Here is a 19,814-nt window from a genome sequence, read left to right as displayed (position 1 = left end):
CGGGCTGAACTTTGAATACCCTCCACCATTTGAAACGAATTTGGCTATTCTCAAAAACAATAAAAACCGTTAACAATTCTGTTAAAATCTTAAAAGTATTGAAAATAGCTGTTATATTAGGATCTATATGACGACATATTACATATTTCAATATTCAAATGCGAAACTTAAAAAAAATCGGCAATAATGTAGCTAAAATAATCAAAATAACGAATATCGGGAGAAACCTTTTTTTGAGAGCTATGCGACGATGTGGACCTGCACAGACAATTTTTTTGTCTTAAGCTGTAGAATCCATTACAAACTTCAAATAAGGAAATTTGAAATAATTCCGGTGAATAATGTCGCTAAAATCATTAAAATACCGAGTATCGGAAGGTACCGTTATATGGGGGCTCTTCGAAGACGTAGACCTGCACGGACAATTTTCTGTCTTGTGCTGTAGTATCTATTATGAACTTCAAATACAAAATTTGAAACAATTCCGGTGAATAATGTCGCTAAAATCATCAAAATACCGAATATCTGGAGTTACCGTTGTATGGGGCTGTACGAAGACCTGGACCTGCGCAGACAATATCCTGTCATAGGCTGTAGTATCCATTGCGAACTTCAAATACCGAATTTGAAACAATTCCAGGGAATAACACAGCATTGACAAATTTTCCAAATTTGCCATTATCCAACTATTTGCATCTCGTGCAATTCTTGACGTAACATGATGATAGATGATACTGACAAGATGACGGAGTTATTTCCTCAGTCGCATATGAGAAAACTACTCAAGGTTGACATAGAACACGCTCGAAATTTACTGTCCACATTAAAACTACACCATAGATTAGGCAGAAGTTTAGATTTTCTAGGAACAGCATTGAAAGTTGTGGCAGGAACTCCGGACGCAGCAGACTTTAAAAGCTTAAGATGTCGGAGTCGCAACTTATAGAATCAATAGGCAAGTCTTTGTTAGTATCGAAACTCAAAAACAAATAAATCGGCTTACAGACGCGGTTAACAAAATCATAAAAGAAACTAAGAAGAACATGCCGGACAAGTCTCATTTATACGATGTACTCTTGGCTAGAAATAGAATAGTTATAACAGAAATTCAGAATTTACTGTTAACTATCACATTGGATAAAACTAATATTATAAATCCGTCAATTTTTGATTATTTGATTTGAAGTCTATTTTTGTTAAAAACCTCAAAGAAATATCTATTGTTAACCTAATGGAATTTTCTAATATAAAGATTTTACAGTCAGATAGTATGATTTATGTACTCATAGAATATCCTAGAGTAGAGTCCAGCTGCCAAGAGGTAATAATATTTCCTGTAAGCTACAACAACACTCTATTGCAGTTGAAAGATAACACCGTTGCCGAATGCGACGATACGGTCATAGCAGTCAACAATTGTGCAAAGACCAACCAAGTAACATTCTGCAGAGTAATGAAGCATGATACTTGTGCGCGTGCAATTCATTCAGGAGGTTCTGCCGAATGTCACACCCAACCTAGTCATTTGAAACCTTTAACATTTGTGGACGAGGACGTGATTACAATCAAAAAAAAAAAAAAGTACAGCTACCATAAATTGCACCAATTATGTAACCACAAGGGAATGATAATGAAAAAACTAGAAATAGCATTTTCATCTTTTCTGGACATCATTGGCCATAACGAAGTGTTAGGCTGCCTATGTTGCACCGTATGAATGAACAAAACCTGCGAATCATTAAAGAGCTTAGGATGACGTAACATCGGATGGTTCTCTAAAGATGTTTTTGCCATTGCATTGACCGTCAGTCTATCGTTCTGTGGCGTCATCATCCTTTTCCAATATTTAAAAACAAGACGTGCTTCTAAAAAGATGCAACGAGTTGTTGAAAGCTACATCGTGGTTGGGACACGCACCTCTTAAAGGTAGAGTAGTTAGCAGGAAATACTTTATTAATAATACCATACTACAAAATAAAGATTAATAGTTGGAATAAGGTGTTGACACTGATGTGAATGCCCTAATTATAACAACAAGAATATTTAATACGATCGCAAAAATATGCTCTCGATACAATTGGTGATGGCTAGCTATAGTTGTATGTAGTAGTTATTACACACAGTACAGTTAAAGAGAGTTCTTGCCTCGTGAATGAATTCAATTCTAAAAAGTTATTCCGTGAATGCTATATATATATATATATATATATTCTAATTTAATTGAGAACGTATACCAATTAACCACTCAAGATTGGCCTTTTTTAATTAAATTTTTGTGATTTTTGCATCGATGTGTTGCTTCCATGTAAATCTTCGGTCCAAGTGCATTCCGAGATATTTTACATTATCTTTTTGTGGAACTTTAGAATTCAAGATTTTTATTGTGGGGCAAAGTTCACCTCTTAGAGCAAAAGTAACGTGTATGCACGTGTTAGCATTTACCGATATTCTCCATTTTTGTAGTTTTTTCGACGCTATCCTAGGATCCTTGTGTATGCTAATGAAAGAAGTATCATCAGCAAACGTTAAGGTGAGAGTTTCAGCTCTCGCTCTTTAACTGCGATGGGAGGAGGATGTTCTCCTAGTACAGTATTCACTCTATATCTTCCCATAACTTCTGAGACCGCGTTAGAGTGAATGCTATTAAATCCCGCTTGATAGGCCTGTTGATCTCGAGGCTCTGTCTTATACCTCTGTACCTCTGTCTATATATCATTACGGTCTTTCCTTAGATGCCCGGAATTCAGGCAGGACTGAATATTTTTCCATTGCGTAGCAACAACGTTGGCGGACCACACCGCAGCCGCATAGTTTACCACAGACCGGCCTATCGCGTTGTAAAGGATCAACAATGTTTCCTTATCATCTCTCCAAGTGCTGCTGGCCAGAGACCTGAGAACCTTGTTCCTACTTTTAATCTTATCGCAGATTGCTGTGGTATGCGCGGACGACTTGAAGATGCTATCAAATGTGACTTCTAAGACCTTGGAGTAGTTGGTGTTCGGAATAACAACACCATCGACCTGCACATCCATCATCTCCGCAGTCCATGTGTTGAAAAATGTGGCCGTCGATTTAGTGGCGGATATCTTCATGTTCCTCGCAGTGGAAAAGGTGGTTAGATCAACTATGTAATAATTTAACCGATCGCATATGTCATCTATGATGGGTCCGGACAGCACGAGTGTACAATCATCTGCGTACGTTATAATCTCTCTGCTGTCTGGAGGGCGTGGAATGTCAGAAAGGTAGAGGTTAAACAGTTCCGGAGATATCACTCACCTTGGGGAACTCCCTGTTTCCTTCTACGGAAGCTCGACTTCTTGTTTCTGAATTCCGCGTACGACTGACATCCACACATCTAGTTTACTATCTAACGTTTCCGTCCTCGAACAGTGTGGCATGATTGGCTGTATCAAAAGCTTTTGATAAATCAAGTGACACCATAACTGTTCTCTCACACGGCCTATTGTGGATAAGTCCTCTGCTGACATGTGTGGAAATGGCGTGTAAAGCTGTTGCGCTATGTAATTTTCGGAATTAGTTTTGATGATTAGCTACTGGGAAACATTCTCTTATGGTGAGGAGGAGTAAAGCCTCAAGCGTATTTGCTACTGGTGACAAAAGTGATATCGGCCTGTATGAATCACTGTTGCTGGCATCCTTGCCTGGCTTCAGTAGCGGGACCACCCTGGCATCTGGAACTATAAGGGTGGCTGACGACAGGTTGAGGTGTTGGGTGAGATACTCGACTCCTGGTTTATCCAGTTGCTTCAACATCACCATAGAGATTCCGTCAGGACCAGGTGCTTTGGATGACTTTGCGCTTCTGATGACATGTGCGAAATCTTACAAAGTAAATTGTGGTGGTACCTAAAAGGCTGGAAGAGATCGTACACGGCGCTCTATAAATTGTCTGTTGAAATAACACGCGCACCTCTTCGGATCTGCCACGTCTACGCGGTTAAAAGAGACAGATGTCCGATCACCCTTTTTCCCATGGTTCGAGAGCGACTTAACCGCTGCCCACAATTTAATCGATTCGGTACTGATGTTGCAATGCTTCAGATGTTCTAGCCACATTTTCTGCTTATGCTCACCGACTAACCTCTAAACTTCCAGAGTAAGTTCCCTGACTATGGGATTATTAGGGTTAGTACGGCGAAGCTCTTCTCACTCATTTACTAATCCTGCTACCTCTGCTGGGAAATTTGGTCTTATTTCAAGTATTCTACCAGCAGGTATATAGCAAGCGGCTACAGTTTTGATGATGTCCCGGAAACACCTATCTGCCACCTGAGTCAAGCTCAGGCGAGATAGGTCTGTACTGGACAGAGTGGTGCAATAGGAACGCTAATTATCCACCTTCACGTTATATCCATAAAACCTGCAAGTGGTACTCAGCTTCGTTTCCTGGATCGCTGCGACCTTCATGTTCTTCCGACTCATAAAGCTTACGATTTCGTTGATCTTACCTCGGAGACCCTCACAGTTGAACTGAAGAAACGATACATTGTCCGGAACATGAACATCAATGTGTGGTATCAACTGCTGCACGACTTGCTGTTGTAGAGTTTACGGGAGAGGCGACGAAAATGAAAACTCACTGGGGTCTACATTGGCGCAGCAGGAAGCAATGTAGCCCCTATAGCTATACTCCTGTATCCGGTATAAGCTGAAGCAATTCCGGAATTGCACCCACTCCATGCATCCGTTGCATCTCACCAGACCGATCTGTGGTGGATACGATTACGACAAAGAGAACCATGCTCCGGGTTTGGTCTCGATCACGGCTCGGACGAAGCGAATACGGAGCAAACATTCCGGGTAATGTTGCTCCCACATCAGAAAAATGGACGAACACGAACATGTATTTGCTGGGTTGGTGGGCCCTTGTCGAACATTTGTTCTTCCGAGTCAATCCGGTACATAGAACCGGCCGCCGTTGGGTTGGGATTTTCTGGTAGTGAATGGTTCTGTTGCAGTGGATTTTCAACGTCCATTGGTGATGAATTGTACAAGTATCGTCATATTCGGTAGCAGGCATTCAGCTGCTAAAATTGAAACAATTGCTGATAATATTAAATATATGGGTGAAGAAGAGCCCTACAAAGCGTCCGTTTAGCCGGACCATGCAAGTTTGCATGCATGATCACATCATTGTGAACACGCCACACGATGCAGTTCGATCAACCGAGTTGCAAAAATAAAAACCAACCCTTCATTATGTTTTGGTACTTGCAGAAAGGTTTGAAGCAACAACAAAAGCGGTGGCGGCAAAATCTATGAAAGAAATACGAAACAAAAAGACGTTTAGAGTGAATGTAGTGAAAAAATAGAAGTGAGTTAAAAAAAATAAAAACAAATACAAATCACGTTCGGGCTATTTTAATTCTCACAAAAGAGGAGAGTGTAAATGAGCAATCTATCAAAAGCACGAATAAATGGACACACAGAACCTTTAATAATAAACAATGTAGAAAAAACAATATAGACGTTACTGAGACATTTCGACGTAGCGTATACATTTATTCAACTTCTCCACTATGGTAAAATGTTTTGTATGCCTTATTACCCAAATACGCCAGGCCCATATCCTAAAATCTTTCAAATAAAAATGTTGTAATAATTGATACTCTTTTAAATGCATCCAATCGTAATATTTTTCAATTACTTTTTATGCATTTTTTATTTCTATTTTCAAACCAAAAAAAAAAATGATTCAATTGTTAATGTTGAAAATGTTCAACTTTAACTTTAATATTAATGCATGTGTTTTACTTTTGTGGTGAAATACGTCGAATTTTAGGTAACGTTGTTATACGGTTTTGCCAAAAAAGTTATATCAGTGCTAAGTGCACTATACACAGAATGAAATGTGGAAAAATAGCATGGCTTAATAAGATAGGTTGCTCAACTTAAAAAGAAACTAGAAAAATTCAACTCTGTGCTGGAGTCTTATAGTGTCAAATAGACTTTTAGATATGCCACAGTTGACATTGTTTATTTATATTGGGAAAAACTCGCGAAACAAGAATAAAATTCGGGATTATTCCACAAGATTGAATGTAAAATAGTAGGACAATACAGATTTATTCCAAAATTGTACACTGAGTTGTCGATTATCGTCGAAAATATGAATTAATTTTGCAACCGAATTTGAGATAATTTCAAATTATTGTATTTTTTATTCAAAAAAATACACACACACACACACACACACACACACACAAAATGCAGAGTTACATTTTTTCCTATTGAGCAACCTTTCTTATTGAGCCATAAATACGACCCATTTCTAACATTGATTCTGTTTTGGAAGTAGACAATAAGCGAGGTACGGTGACAAATTTTAAAATAATATTCGTCTAAAGAGTGATGCTTAACTAATTTTTTTAGAAGCCGACCAATTCCTTCTCACGTATGCCACACTTAAAAAAGAAATTCAACCTCTTTTTGATCAAAAAGTTATAAAACCAGTAAAATTTACTGATCAGGCATCCCCAGTAGTGCTAGCCAAAATGTCAAACAACTCAATTCGTGTTTGTGGTGACTTCGAAGTTGATGTCAATTAGTAAATTGATATCGAACAGAATCCTCTACCAACACGTAAACGTTTATTTCATGCGATTCGTGACAGGAAATACTTTTAAAAGATAGATCTAAATCATGCATATCTTCACATGGAGTTGGATTCGTCGAAAGAAATTATGCTAATTTATACGTCACTTGCAATCTTCCAGTATCAACGCTTACCAACGAAATCGCAAGTTCAACAGCTATTTTCCAGAAACATATCGAACAACTATTTCACGGTAAAGAATTCTATGCAAATTATTTGGACGATATAATTATATTAGTACCAACTATGGAACACATCTCCAGTGTCTTGAAAGTATTTGAAATTTTATTGCATTGCACGAAGGAGAAATGCGATTGTTTAATTTTGTAAAAAATGTTAAAAAATTGCATCAACAATTAATATACTGCGTAGAAAGAATTTTAAATTCCGATGGGGAAAAGAGCAAGCACATGGGGAAAAGAGCAAGCACAACTAAAAGCTCACAAAGTAAACCTTTAACTGGCCAGGTGAAATATTTTATAACCTAGTAGTAAATTTTACCCCTCTAAATTTTACAAAACAAAAAACTTTGTTCTTAATAACTTTATTTTGAATTATGGTTAATGGAAAACATCATTGTTTTATTTTTATAATTCTGATTTTTATTTTCCGATAAAAAAATTGGTTTAAAAACATTTTTTGATAATTATTAGTTTTATAAGTATAAGATTGCATATTTTAAATTACAATAAGTAAAAACAGCTTTTTCCATTTAAAAAAAACTTTTATTCATCGAGGTAAAAGAGAGAATTTGAATGTGAATTTACCACCACCTCGTTAATTAAAGGTAAATGTTACACAGCTCCCGCATTTTCAAGATAATTTACCATTCGTTTTAGCAACTGATGCATCACAACCTGGCATAGGGACTGTTATTTCTCATATTTACCCAGATGGATTAGAAAGAACTATTGCATTTGCTTTAAAAACCTTACAGAGACATCAGGAAAATTACAGCTAAATTGAAAAGAGCTTTTGCAAAAGTTATCGGTGTCAAACGTTTATTTTGTCGTAAGTTTATTTTGGTAACTAACCATAACCTCCTTCTTAGTCTGTTTAGTCCAAAGAAACATTTGCCAAAAATGAAAGAACGTGGGATTCAACGGAAACAACAAATTAAACAAAGCCAACTGTTGGTCAACATCACTCGTAGGATTCAGAGGACTAAAATCAAAATTGCAAAATAATATTCCACACCCCGCCAATCAATCCTACGAAAATCCAGGAAATCACTGAACTGAAAAATTTCACACAACCAGTACATCCCATTTTGTATTTAGGTTGTGCAATATGCTCATTGCAAACATTGCAGTTTAATCGAGACGGCATTTTTATATGTGTAACTATAAATTGTGCATTAACTGGCAAAACAAAGCAGTAAATACTATTGGCCAATTACTATCGCATAAATTTCAATTTTTTTGAATTTTAATTATTTTCCTTGTTACAGCAAATAAATTATAGACTGTCCATGTAGGGTTCACTCAATCGAAAATCTTCTGATCATGGCAATGCAGATGACGTCTTCAAATGGGTTCAGATGAGCATTTTGAAGCTTAAGAAGAAAGAAATAATATAACGATCCACAATAATCTACTTTGTCTAGAAACAAACATCATCCGTGTCATCATACCTTAATCGTTGCGAGTGAAGAGTTTAAAAATGTTACATGACATTGGGACATTATTAAATGAATCAACCTGCTCGAAAATATATTTGGTGAACAATATCGACTCAGATATAACATAAATATTACATTTCACCTGCGTCTAACGGTTATGCTGAACGATTAGTTAAAACTTTCAAAACGTCAGTACAAGAAAATATTGACAACATGTCCGTTAAAGATGCCGTACTTAAATTTTTATCAACATACCGATTTATGCCAATATCCGAAGGAAAATTTCCAGCTGAAATAGACCAGAAGAAGTATTTGGACGCAATTATTCTATTCATCAAAACAAAAATTTTAAAGATCAACACACTATAATAAATTTTAAATCAGTGATGCGGTATGCCACAGAAATTAGGGAAAGGGGAAGAAATGGATACCAGACATTATACAAGCAGAAGTAGAAACTTCAGGCGACATATTTATCGCATTAAACATCGCAACATGTTATCGATAAATCCTGACGGGCATTCCCAATTAAGACAATAATCATTAACGGCTACGACATAACAATCACCTGATACTACAACAAAAATTAACAATCACTTCCATGCAAAATCCTGAAGAAAGTCAGTCAGAACTCCAAATACGAAGTATAGTCAGAAGTCGCAGAATAGTTTCAAGATGTTAAACAGAAGATGTTCGAAAGCATTAACTTTTCAAAAATAAATATATATATAGTTTCCACATTTATTTACTAAATAATGTTATGTATCTTATTCTATATCTATAAAAGAGGAAAATGTTTGTTTGTTTGTAACTTATGGACTCGAAAACCGCTGCACAGATTTCCCAAGTAGACTATAACATCGCCTGATAGTAACATAGGCTATATAAACGTTTTAAATTCCACTTGGAACTGGAGATATAGTATCAGAATCGGAGGTACCTCCCAAATATTTAGATTTTATATGCACATATCTATTGACAGATTACAGATACAGTCTCCAAATTTGGAAAGCATGCCGGAATTTGAAGCAAAAATAAGTTTTTCAATTTATATTGAAATCAGTTCGGAACTGGATATAGCTCCCATATATATTTTCGGCCAATTTCACATATTTGAGGCACCAAACACGATACGTATGTCCGATTCCGATGAAATTTGGCATGAGGGACTAAGTTTGGTACAAAAATAAATTTGCAAAATTATATTGAAATTGGTTGAGGTTTGGGTATATTTTTCGGTCGATCACATGTATGTTATGTACCAAACGCGATATGCATGTTCGATTTCAATGACATTCAGAATGTTTTACGGAATTTGGTTACAATAATAAATTGGTCAAGTTAATTAGAAATCGGTTAAGATTTGGATACAGCTCCCATATATATCCTGGCCGATTTCACATATTTGATGTACCAAACATGGTACGTACCTCCAATTTCAATGAAATATGGAAGGTGTGACGGGATTTGGTGTAAAATAAAGTTTTGTTAAATTTTACTCAACTCGGTTCAGATTGAGATATGATTTTATTAAGAAGCATTGACCCACAATGCCTTTGTAATGGTATTAGGCTAATAGTAAAAAACTACACAACAATTTGATTGAAGATACGATTATTACGGGAAAGTATGTTGATGCCTCGAATTCTCTAATTGCAACAGAAATGCCACTCAACTTCAAAATTGCAGTTTCCTGCACGCTTGACCTTTGCTATCATATATAATTTTCATGAACCTTATTTTTTAGTAACTGTACAAAATACTTTGTACATACTTTTAAGTGTGGTCGAAGCGCTTGGAAAATCTAGCAATAAACAATAAATATTCTAAAATAGAACAGTGTTTGGCTTGTTTGTTCGGGATACCATAGTATTTTGTTGTTGCAAAATGAAAACAACTATAAAGGGATTAAGCCTGACAATTTTGCAACAACAAAATATTATATTATCCCGAACAAACAAGCCAAACACTGTTCTATTAATAGACAAGGCACGGTCGACGAAGGGGCTTTTGTTGTAACTGACATCACCAACTTACATGGTTATGCTACTTCGTTCAGGTTGAACGAAAGCATAACAGGTGGAGAAAGATGTAAATGTTTATAAGTGCGGTTGTAAGATTTGGTTCCTCTTCTATTGAACTTACGATATCGTCACTTGGGTAAAAAATGTTTTTGTGATAGAAGTTATTTTTTAAAATAACTTCTGGGGAGAATATCCCAGACAAAAACAAGGGAACTGATGAGGATTGGTGGCTCTTTCCGAAACCTAGGTATTTCTTGCCTTACCCCCTGGTAAACATTACCATCGTTCTCCACTAATAAACAAACGTTGTTTTTATAAAAACACCAATAAAGGGATTAAGCCTGACCATTTTGCAACAACAATATTCTAAAATTATATATTTCCTAGCAGCCATAAAATACCACATGTGAACAATTCGGTGATCGTGTGCGCTGACGCATACGATAATGTGTAAGATAATAATGATTATAACACACGCACAGATATCGATGCACTCAGTAGATGTACAAGACCACTTGAATGAAATGTCAAGCAGCCCTGCAATGTTCTCCATTCAATATAAGAATAGATAAGAATAAGTGTGTGGCTGCGATTAGGTTAAGTTATATTAGTTTCTGTAGTACTTAAGAAACAAATTTTTAAATAAAAACTAGAATTTAATCAACAGCCAAACCATTCGGTTGTATTACTTTCTCACTAAACATTGCTCCGGTCGAGCCGAATAGGGAATAGAGTTGACAATCGAAGAGAGAGATTAGAATCTTTTCTCATCTTACATTGGTCCTTCGGAAAATAAAGAATCGACGACCTAAAATAAAATTGGTTTGAGTTATCTCCCACCAGTGGTAAGAAACTCAAAATAACCTAGAAAGAAGTAGCTGTTCTTCAAAAAGGAGGAGAACTGCTACCAAAAAGTCCGCTGAGATATTTTAAATGTAAGACCGTAGGGCATTTAAGAAAAAATCGAAGTGAATAAATTATATGAAAAAGCTATAGTGCAAGAATAAAAAAGCCATAAAACCAGAATTAAAAAAAAAAATAAATAAAAAAGGGACCCAAAAGGCAAAAATTACAAAATACGCCATAGGAGCAAGACCAAACAAAAAAGACCCCGGGGCAAATTAAAAAAAAAAAAAAAATAAATAAATAAATTCAAATAAATATATTCAATGCCCCAGGATTTTCGAGGTCAATATCTCCTGACGCTGTTGTATTGTCTGCTTTCCTTCTTGGAGCTTTTGATTTTGAGACTTCTTTTCATTTTTTTTGCTTTCGCTTTTTTATATTTCTTTGCTTGTTTTTTTATTTTCCTCTTATATATATATATATATATATATATATATATATTTTATTTTATATTTTATTTTTTATTTTCCTCTTATATATATATATATATATATATATGTATATATATATATATATATATATATATATATATATATATATATATATATATATATATATATATAAGAGGAAAATAAAACAAACAAGCAAAGACATATAAAAAAGCAAAAGCAAAAAAATTTAAAAGAAGTCTCAAAATCAAAAGCTCCAAGAAGGAAAGCAGGCAATACAACAGCGTCAGGAGATATTGACCTCGAAAATCCTGGGGCATTGAATATATCCGAGTATTATATGATAATAATGGAACAACAGATTCGGGCGTTCCAGAAGATGATACAGCAGCAAGAGCAATTGAAATCGATGATGGACGAAATTAAGCAGATGTTCCTATTGCAACAACCCAGCTAAAATAAAAATTAATACACGGAACAATAGGAAAGCCGTCGAAGCTGAGAGAGATGGCCTGTCTACACAACTGGCAAATGTAAGAGAGGGGCATTATGCGGTTAATCTAAAAGAGATTCCCTGCTTAGAAGAAAATATTATAAAGTGTTTCCCGCCGACAAATCCTCCGAATATGGAAAAGACTACATCGAAGAAGTGGGAAAAGCCGAGAAATTTTTTTGGTTATGAAAGGGTATTATAAAAGAGAAATCAATCAGCAAATCAGCAATGGCCGTGAAAACCGAAGACGACAAGCCGAAGATTACCATAAAGCCATTGCCGAACCTTTCCTACAGGGATGATGACAGTCTGCAACGATGGACCATTAATTCGGCAGCATGGACAATGAAGCCGCCAGATAAAGGTGGTGGAATCGCCAAGAGAGACTGGGCAAAGAAGTAAAGTCGTTACCACACATCTCTGTCGGTTGGTTGTTTATTGTCCTCTCCAACAATAATTCATCTATTGCAATTCTCCTTCGTTTTCTTAACGTATATCAATTTTCACTTGAGAATTTAATTGTCAACAATTACAACAACTATATCCCATCATTCCACGCGCCCTTTTTAGCGTCGGTTTGATATTTAGTAAAAATAACAACAAAGTGTTTTGATCTCCAACTCTCATTGTTGGATCGTTTGTGGCGTCGTAATTTGTGTGGGTGCGTAGCTGTTTACGCATAGTCATTTCTCTGCCGACGTCGCTTGTGTTTTATTCCTCTTTGTACGATATTCGTTGTTGTTTCGGCACAGTGGGGTATAGCAGCACAAATTGTGTATTTTTGTAATTGATTTAAGAAATTATTTTTCGATTCAGCACTGTTTGCAGAAATATTTAGCAACACATAATGGTGAAAAATTTTCTTTTTTTGGCAAGCCTTCCAAATTATTAATTTTGGCTTCAAGAATTAAAACTCTAGGTAGGGGTTTTGGACAAATTCACCCTACATTCAGATTCTTTGCACATATTCTAGAAATATATATATATTAGTTGAAATGATTCGATTTTCGCAGTTTTTGTGATTGTTTGTGACTCTCAGCAGGATTTCGGTATTTTTGAAAAAATACACCCTACTTTCGGCTTCAATGGCAAAACATTTACCAACACCAACCAACATTTTGAAGGATTTTTGTAAATGTGTATATTGTACTGGCCTTAACATTTTGGAAATTTGATAAAATTTTTGGAAAAATACCCTACAATTGGCATTACCAAATCGTTTATTTTCTTAAATATTTGATAACAATAGCAATTTTATTCATAACTTCAGCCTACTTTTCTTTAAATTAACGTAGTAGGTCAAGTTTTTCTTACATTTTCGCTTACACATTTTGTTAGAGCCGCTGACATTGTTCTGAAGAGTGTAGCTTATTTCGAACAGCTCGACGAATCACAGTTCACTGTGTATAGTCTTGAGATTCGGAATACGGAGATTGGGGAATTGTGGGACAAAGTCTAGTGCACATATGAGGAGTGCAAAATATATCTCAAGACTACCGAGACTATACAGTCTGGTAGTTTTTTTGTTATTGAGGGAAAATATAGTGCAGCTTGTATTACTAATCTTCAGTGTTTATCCACCATAAACAGGCATCTTAATCGCCTTAAAGCTCCACTCAGTGAAAACTGTTCATCTGCCCCTCAGTCCCCCACCCCTGCTTCTGAAAGGCAATATGCTACTATTCATTTAACTCTTCAACAACCCAGTAGCCAAATTCCACCCAAGGTACTGTTGCATAATTCTAATGTATTTCTTCCATCTGCCTGGGTTTTAACCAACCTCGTCGTATCGATTTCGGCACATTCTTCCAATCCGCCACTTCATGTGCCCTTAGAATCTTCCTCCAAGAATAGTAGCTCTAATCCCAACTTCAATTGTCATTGTCTCGTCGTGCCACATATTGAAATCGAAGTCTTTGCCGGTGATTTAATATATTAGTCCACTTTTCGTGATCTTTTTACCACCGTCCACATAAATAATGCACGTATTTCGGACATAGAGCGTCTCTGCCATCTTAGACAGAAGACTGCCGGTGATGCTCGCGAAATTGTTTGCAGATTTCCACTCACAAATTGTAGTTTCCCCTTAGCGTGGAAAGCTTTGTCAGATGCGTATGATAATAAGCGCATTGTGGTGAATAGTCACGAAGAAAGCCTGTTCGATATTCCTCTTTTAAACTTTGAGACTTCGGATTCGGGATTAAAAACTATCCAACGATGCATAAATTTGTCTTGCTGCAATGACTGTCTATGACGTGGGATTCAATCATTTCTTTGCAGCAGCTGCCAAAATTAACTTTAACCGTGTGGGAGCAAAGTGTCAAAATTAAGTCTTTGTTGTTGTCAGACTTAGATGCATTCCTTACAGACAGAATACAAACTTTGCAGTGTATTCAGAGCATACAGAAAAATGAGTTCACAGAAAACTACTGGCCCAAAAAAGCCACTTCTCCTATTCAATCTACTAAATCATTGTTGCCAAAGATTGTTATTCCACACAGACCTGCAAAGAAATCGTTATCGTCAAAGAGTGTTTCACCTCATCGCTCCTCGTTCGCCATCACTCCTCGTTGCAATCCAAGCATGTTCGTACTTCTAGTTCCAGTAAGTCGTTGGTACCTGAGCCAAAATGTGTTGATCCTTCTCCTCGGTCAAACACTTATTGTCCCATTTGTCCTAGCCAGAGACATGTGCTGCATCTCTGTCCCGAGTTTATTAAACTTTCGTTTGACGACAAATTCTCGATTGTTAAGAAGAATAACAATCGAGTAAAAAAGAACCGTAGTACAAATTCTTGCAATTTATACAAACAAAGGCATCACAGCCTTCTTCATCGGCCACAATATAAAGTTGTTGCATCATCATTCTTAAAAACACATCTGGTACCACTAATGAAAAATATAGTAGATCATCACCATCCGGTAGATCTTCTCAAACACTCGGTTCGAAATCTAAGCAATTACCTCCGGTCTTTACGAAAGTCAAATGCCGAGGTTCAAAGTCCCCTCCTACTTTTACGAAGGTCAAAAGTCGAGGCCCTAATCCTTCTAAAACGTCGAGGCCCTAATCCTTCTAAACTCTGCTGAAAATGATTATAACAGCCAGTCTCCCAACAACATTCAAGAAAATGTGCTCTTGGGAACTGCTCTCGTCAACATAGTTCATAACGGCAAATCGTACTCTGCTCGAGCAATTGTAGATCCTTCTTCTAAGGCATCAATTGTTAGTAAAAAAATCAAAAAAAAAAAAAAAAACTTGGTAATTTTACTCGCTAGGTTACTACAAGGTTACTAGCTCTAAAACTGCTGCTTCAAGAGAAATTTGTACCCTTTAGTTGTCTTCTCCAAGAAATTCGTCTAGAATTTTCGAAACTAGAGTTTTAGTCAATCCTAATGTCACCTAAACTCACCTAGAAGCTGAACCTCCAAAAATTGTTTTGGATTCTTTGCTGCCCCAAAAGTCTTTTTCTAATCTTGCACCTAACATTGAAATCTACCAATCGGATCCTTTTAAATCTAAATTTTTGAAATAAGCTCTAAACACTGAAATAGTAAAAAAATCTATCGGTAATTTGAAAAACTACAACGCGCTATCGCTCACGTGGGAATCTGAATTTACGTTCTTTCCCAACTTTAATAAATTTATATTAATTATTATACTAGCAAGGCGGCCGAAATGTATAAGTTCGATACGTTCCACCACAACTTCCCAATTCCCGTCAATCACAGATGCTGTTTGGCACACTGGCATCTCCTCTACAACTCTCTTGGCGGAGACTGTAGTGAGCGGATCGCCGTAGATAGACATGGCACCCGCTGATGTCACTCAGAATCATTGCGTTCACTTGTCTTGTAGAAGTGAAAGCATCAACACACGGCCTCTGTCCCCACCCAATTTACATAAAGGTGGTTTTGTCGTTAACATTTTGGAAATTTGATAAAATTTTTGGAAAAATACCCTACAATTGGCATTACCAAATCGTTTATTTTCTTAAATATTTGATAACAATAGCAATTTTATTCATAACTTCAGCCTACTTTTCTTTAAATTAACGTAGTAGGTCAAGTTTTTCTTACATTTTCGCTTACACATTTTGTTAGAGCCGCTGACATTGTTCTGAAGAGTGTAGCTTATTTCGAACAGCTCGACGAATCACAGTTCACTGTGTATAGTCTTGAGATTCGGAATACGGAGATTGGGGAATTGTGGGACAAAGTCTAGTGCACATATGAGGAGTACAAAATATATCTCAAGACTACCGAGACTATACAGTCTGGTAGTTTTTATGTTATTGAGGGAAAATATATTGCAGCTTGTATTACTAATCTTCGGTGTTTATCCACCATAAACAGGCATCTTAATCGCCTTAAAGCTCCACTCAGTGAAAACTGTTCATCTGCCCCTCAGTCCCCCACCCCTGCTTCTGAAAGGCAATATGCTACTATTCATTTAACTCTTCAACAACCCAGTAGCCAAATTCCACCCAAGGTACTGTTGCATAATTCTAATGTATTTCTTCCATCTGCCTGGGTTTTAACCAACCTCGTCGTATCGATTTCGGCACATTCTTCCAATCCGCCACTTCATGTGCCCTTAGAATCTTCCTCCAAGAATAGTAGCTCTAATCCCAACTTCAATTGTCATTGTCTCGTCGTGCCACATATTGAAATCGAAGTCTTTGCCGGTGATTTAATATATTAGTCCACTTTTCGTGATCTTTTTACCACCGTCCACATAAATAATGCACGTATTTCGGACATAGAGCGTCTCTGCCATCTTAGACAGAAGACTGCCGGTGAGGCTCGCGAAATTGTTTGCAGATTTCCACTCACAAATTGTAGTTTCCCCTTAGCGTGGAAAGCTTTGTCAGATGCGTATGATAATAAGCGCATTGTGGTGAATAGTCACGAAGAAAGCCTGTTCGATATTCCTCTTTTAAACTTTGAGACTTCGGATTCGGGATTAAAAACTATCCAACGATGCATAAATTTGTCTTGCTGCAATGACTGTCTATGACGTGGGATTCAATCATTTCTTTGCAGCAGCTGCAAAAATTAACTTTAACCGTGTGGGAGCAAAGTGTCAAAATTAAGTCTTTGTTGTTGTCAGACTTAGATGCATTCCTTACAGACAGAATACAAACTTTGCAGTGTATTCAGAGCATACAGAAAAATGAGTTCACAGAAAACTACTGGCCCAAAAAAGCCACTTCTCCTATTCAATCTACAAAATCATTGTTGCCAAAGATTGTTATTCCACACAGACCTGCAAAGAAATCGTTATCGTCAAAGAGTGTTTCACCTCATCGCTCCTCGTTGGCCATCACTCCTCGTTGCAATCCAAGCATGTTCGTACTTCTAGTTCCATCAGTAAGTCGTTGGTGCCTGAGCCAAAATGTGTTGATCCTTCTCCTCGGCCAAACACTTATTGTCCCATTTGTCCTAGCCAGAGACATGTGCTGCATCTCTGTCCCGAGTTTATTAAACTTTCGTTTGACGACAAATTCTCGATTGTTAAGAAGAATAACAATCGAGTAAAAAAGAACCGTAGTACAAATTCTTGCAATTTATACAAACAAAGGCATCACAGTCTTCTTCACCGGCCACAATATAAAGTTGTTGCATCATCATTCTTAAAAACACATCTGGTACCACTAATGAAAAATATAGTAGATCATCACCATCCGGTAGATCTTCTCAAACACTCGGTTCGAAATCTAAGCAATTACCTCCGGTCTTTACGAAAGTCAAATGCCGAGGTTCAAAGTCCCCTCCTACTTTTACGAAGGTCAAAAGTCGAGGCCCTAATCCTTCTAAACTCTGCTGAAAATGATTATAACAGCCAGTCTCCCAACAACATTCAAGAAAATGTGCTCTTGGGAACTGCTCTCGTCAACATAGTTCATAACGGCAAATCGTACTCTGCTCGAGCAATTGTAGATCCTTCTTCTAAGGCATCAATTGTTAGTAAAAAAAATCAAAAAAAAAAAAAAAAAACTTGGTAATTTTACTCGCTAGGTTACTACAAGGTTACTAGCTCTAAAACTGCTGCTTCAAGAGAAATTTGTACCCTTTAGTTGTCTTCTCCAAGAAATTCGTCTAGAATTTTCGAAACTAGAGTTTTAGTCAATCCTAATGTCACCGGGAAATTGTTTTCCCTTTCACCCATGACAGATTTGAAGACTCGAATTCCTGATCTTGATTTAGCGGATTCATTCGATAATGGCCCAATAGATTTGCTACTTGGCGCTGACTTGCATCCTAAAATTCTAGAAGCTGAACCTCCAAAAATTGTTTTGGATTCTTCTAATCTTGCACCTAACATTGAAATCTACCAATCGGATCCTTTTAAATCTAAATTTTTGAAATAAGCTCTAAACCCTGAAATAGTAAAAAAATCTATCGGTAATTTGAAAATCTACAACGCGCTATCGCTCACGTGGGAATCTGAATTTACGTTCTTTCCCAACTTTAATAAATTTATATTAATTATTATACTAGCAAGGCGGCCGAAATGTATAAGTTCGATACGTTCCACCACAACTTCCCAATTCCCGTCAATCACAGATGCTGTTTGGCACACTGGCATCTCCTCTACAACTCTCTTGGCGGAGACTGTAGTGAGCGGATCGCCGCTAGGCATTGGTTGTTGTCGGTTTGCTCTCATTATAAGTAATTGCTGTTGTAATAAAAAGAGAAAGGGATCCTCTGCGATCACATAGAACCACTGCGTTCACTTGTCTGTATTGGTATATGTGGTAGTAGATAGACATGGCACCCGCTGATGTCACTCAGAATCATTGCGTTCACTTGTCTTGTAGAAGTGAAAGCATCAACACACGGCCTCTGTCCCCACCCAATTTACATAAAGGTGGTTTTGTCGTTAACATTTTGGAAATTTGATAAAATTTTTGGAAAAATACCCTACAATTGGCATTACCAAATCGTTTATTTTCTTAAATATTTGATAACAATAGCAATTTTATTCATAACTTCAGCCTACTTTTCTTTAAATTAACGTAGTAGGTCAAGTTTTTCTTACATTTTCGCTTACACATTTTGTTAGAGCCGCTGACATTGTTCTGAAGAGTGTAGCTTATTTCGAACAGCTCGACGAATCACAGTTCACTGTGTATAGTCTTGAGATTCGGAATACGGAGATTGGGGAATTGTGGGACAAAGTCTAGTGCACATATGAGGAGTGCAAAATATATCTCAAGACTACCGAGACTATACAGTCCGGTAGTTTTTATGTTATTGAGGGAAAATATAGTGCAGCTTGTATTACTAATCTTCGGTGTTTATCCACCATAAACAGGCATCTTAATCGCCTTAAAGCTCCACTCAGTGAAAACTGTTCATCTGCCCCTCAGTCCCCCACCCCTGCTTCTGAAAGGCAATATGCTACTATTCATTTAACTCTTCAACAACCCAGTAGCCAAATTCCACCCAAGGTACTGTTGCATAATTCTAATGTATTTCTTCCATCTGCCTGGGTTTTAACCAACCTCGTCGTATCGATTTCGGCACATTCTTCCAATCCGCCACTTCATGTGCCCTTAGAATCTTCCTCCAAGAATAGTAGCTCTAATCCCAACTTCAATTGTCATTGTCTCGTCTCGGACATAGAGCGTCTCTGCCATCTTAGACAGAAGACTGCCGGTGAGGCTCGCAAAATTGTTTGCAGATTTCCACTCACAAATTGTAGTTTCCCCTTAGCGTGGAAAGCTTTGTCGGATGCGTATGATAATAAGCGCATT

General features: G+C 37.0%; 1 protein-coding gene across 6 annotated transcripts in view; it reads left to right on the top strand.

Moving 5' to 3' along the window:
- LOC101889182 (CD2 antigen cytoplasmic tail-binding protein 2 homolog) overlaps positions 1-19,814 on the top strand; it is a 115,397-nt gene that overhangs the window by 32,979 nt on the left and 62,604 nt on the right. Inside the window, exon 3 of one of the 6 annotated variants that reach the window (XM_059129961.1) lies at positions 8,073-8,987. The exons of the other annotated variants lie outside the window; for them this stretch is intronic. Within the exon in view, the coding sequence (XP_058985944.1) occupies positions 8,073-8,099 (27 nt within the window). The 3' untranslated portion in view covers positions 8,100-8,987. Of the gene's footprint in view, positions 1-8,072; positions 8,988-19,814 lie in introns of those variants that run through there. 6 annotated transcript variants of the gene reach the window in all.

The sequence above is a fragment of the Musca domestica genome, unplaced genomic scaffold (genome assembly GCF_030504385.1).
Source record: "Musca domestica strain aabys unplaced genomic scaffold, Musca_domestica.polishedcontigs.V.1.1 11, whole genome shotgun sequence".
In the NCBI taxonomy this organism is placed as follows: domain Eukaryota; kingdom Metazoa; phylum Arthropoda; class Insecta; order Diptera; family Muscidae; genus Musca; species Musca domestica.
The sequence above is the reverse complement of the archived record's forward strand: the minus strand, read 5'-3'. Positions and strand labels throughout refer to the sequence as shown.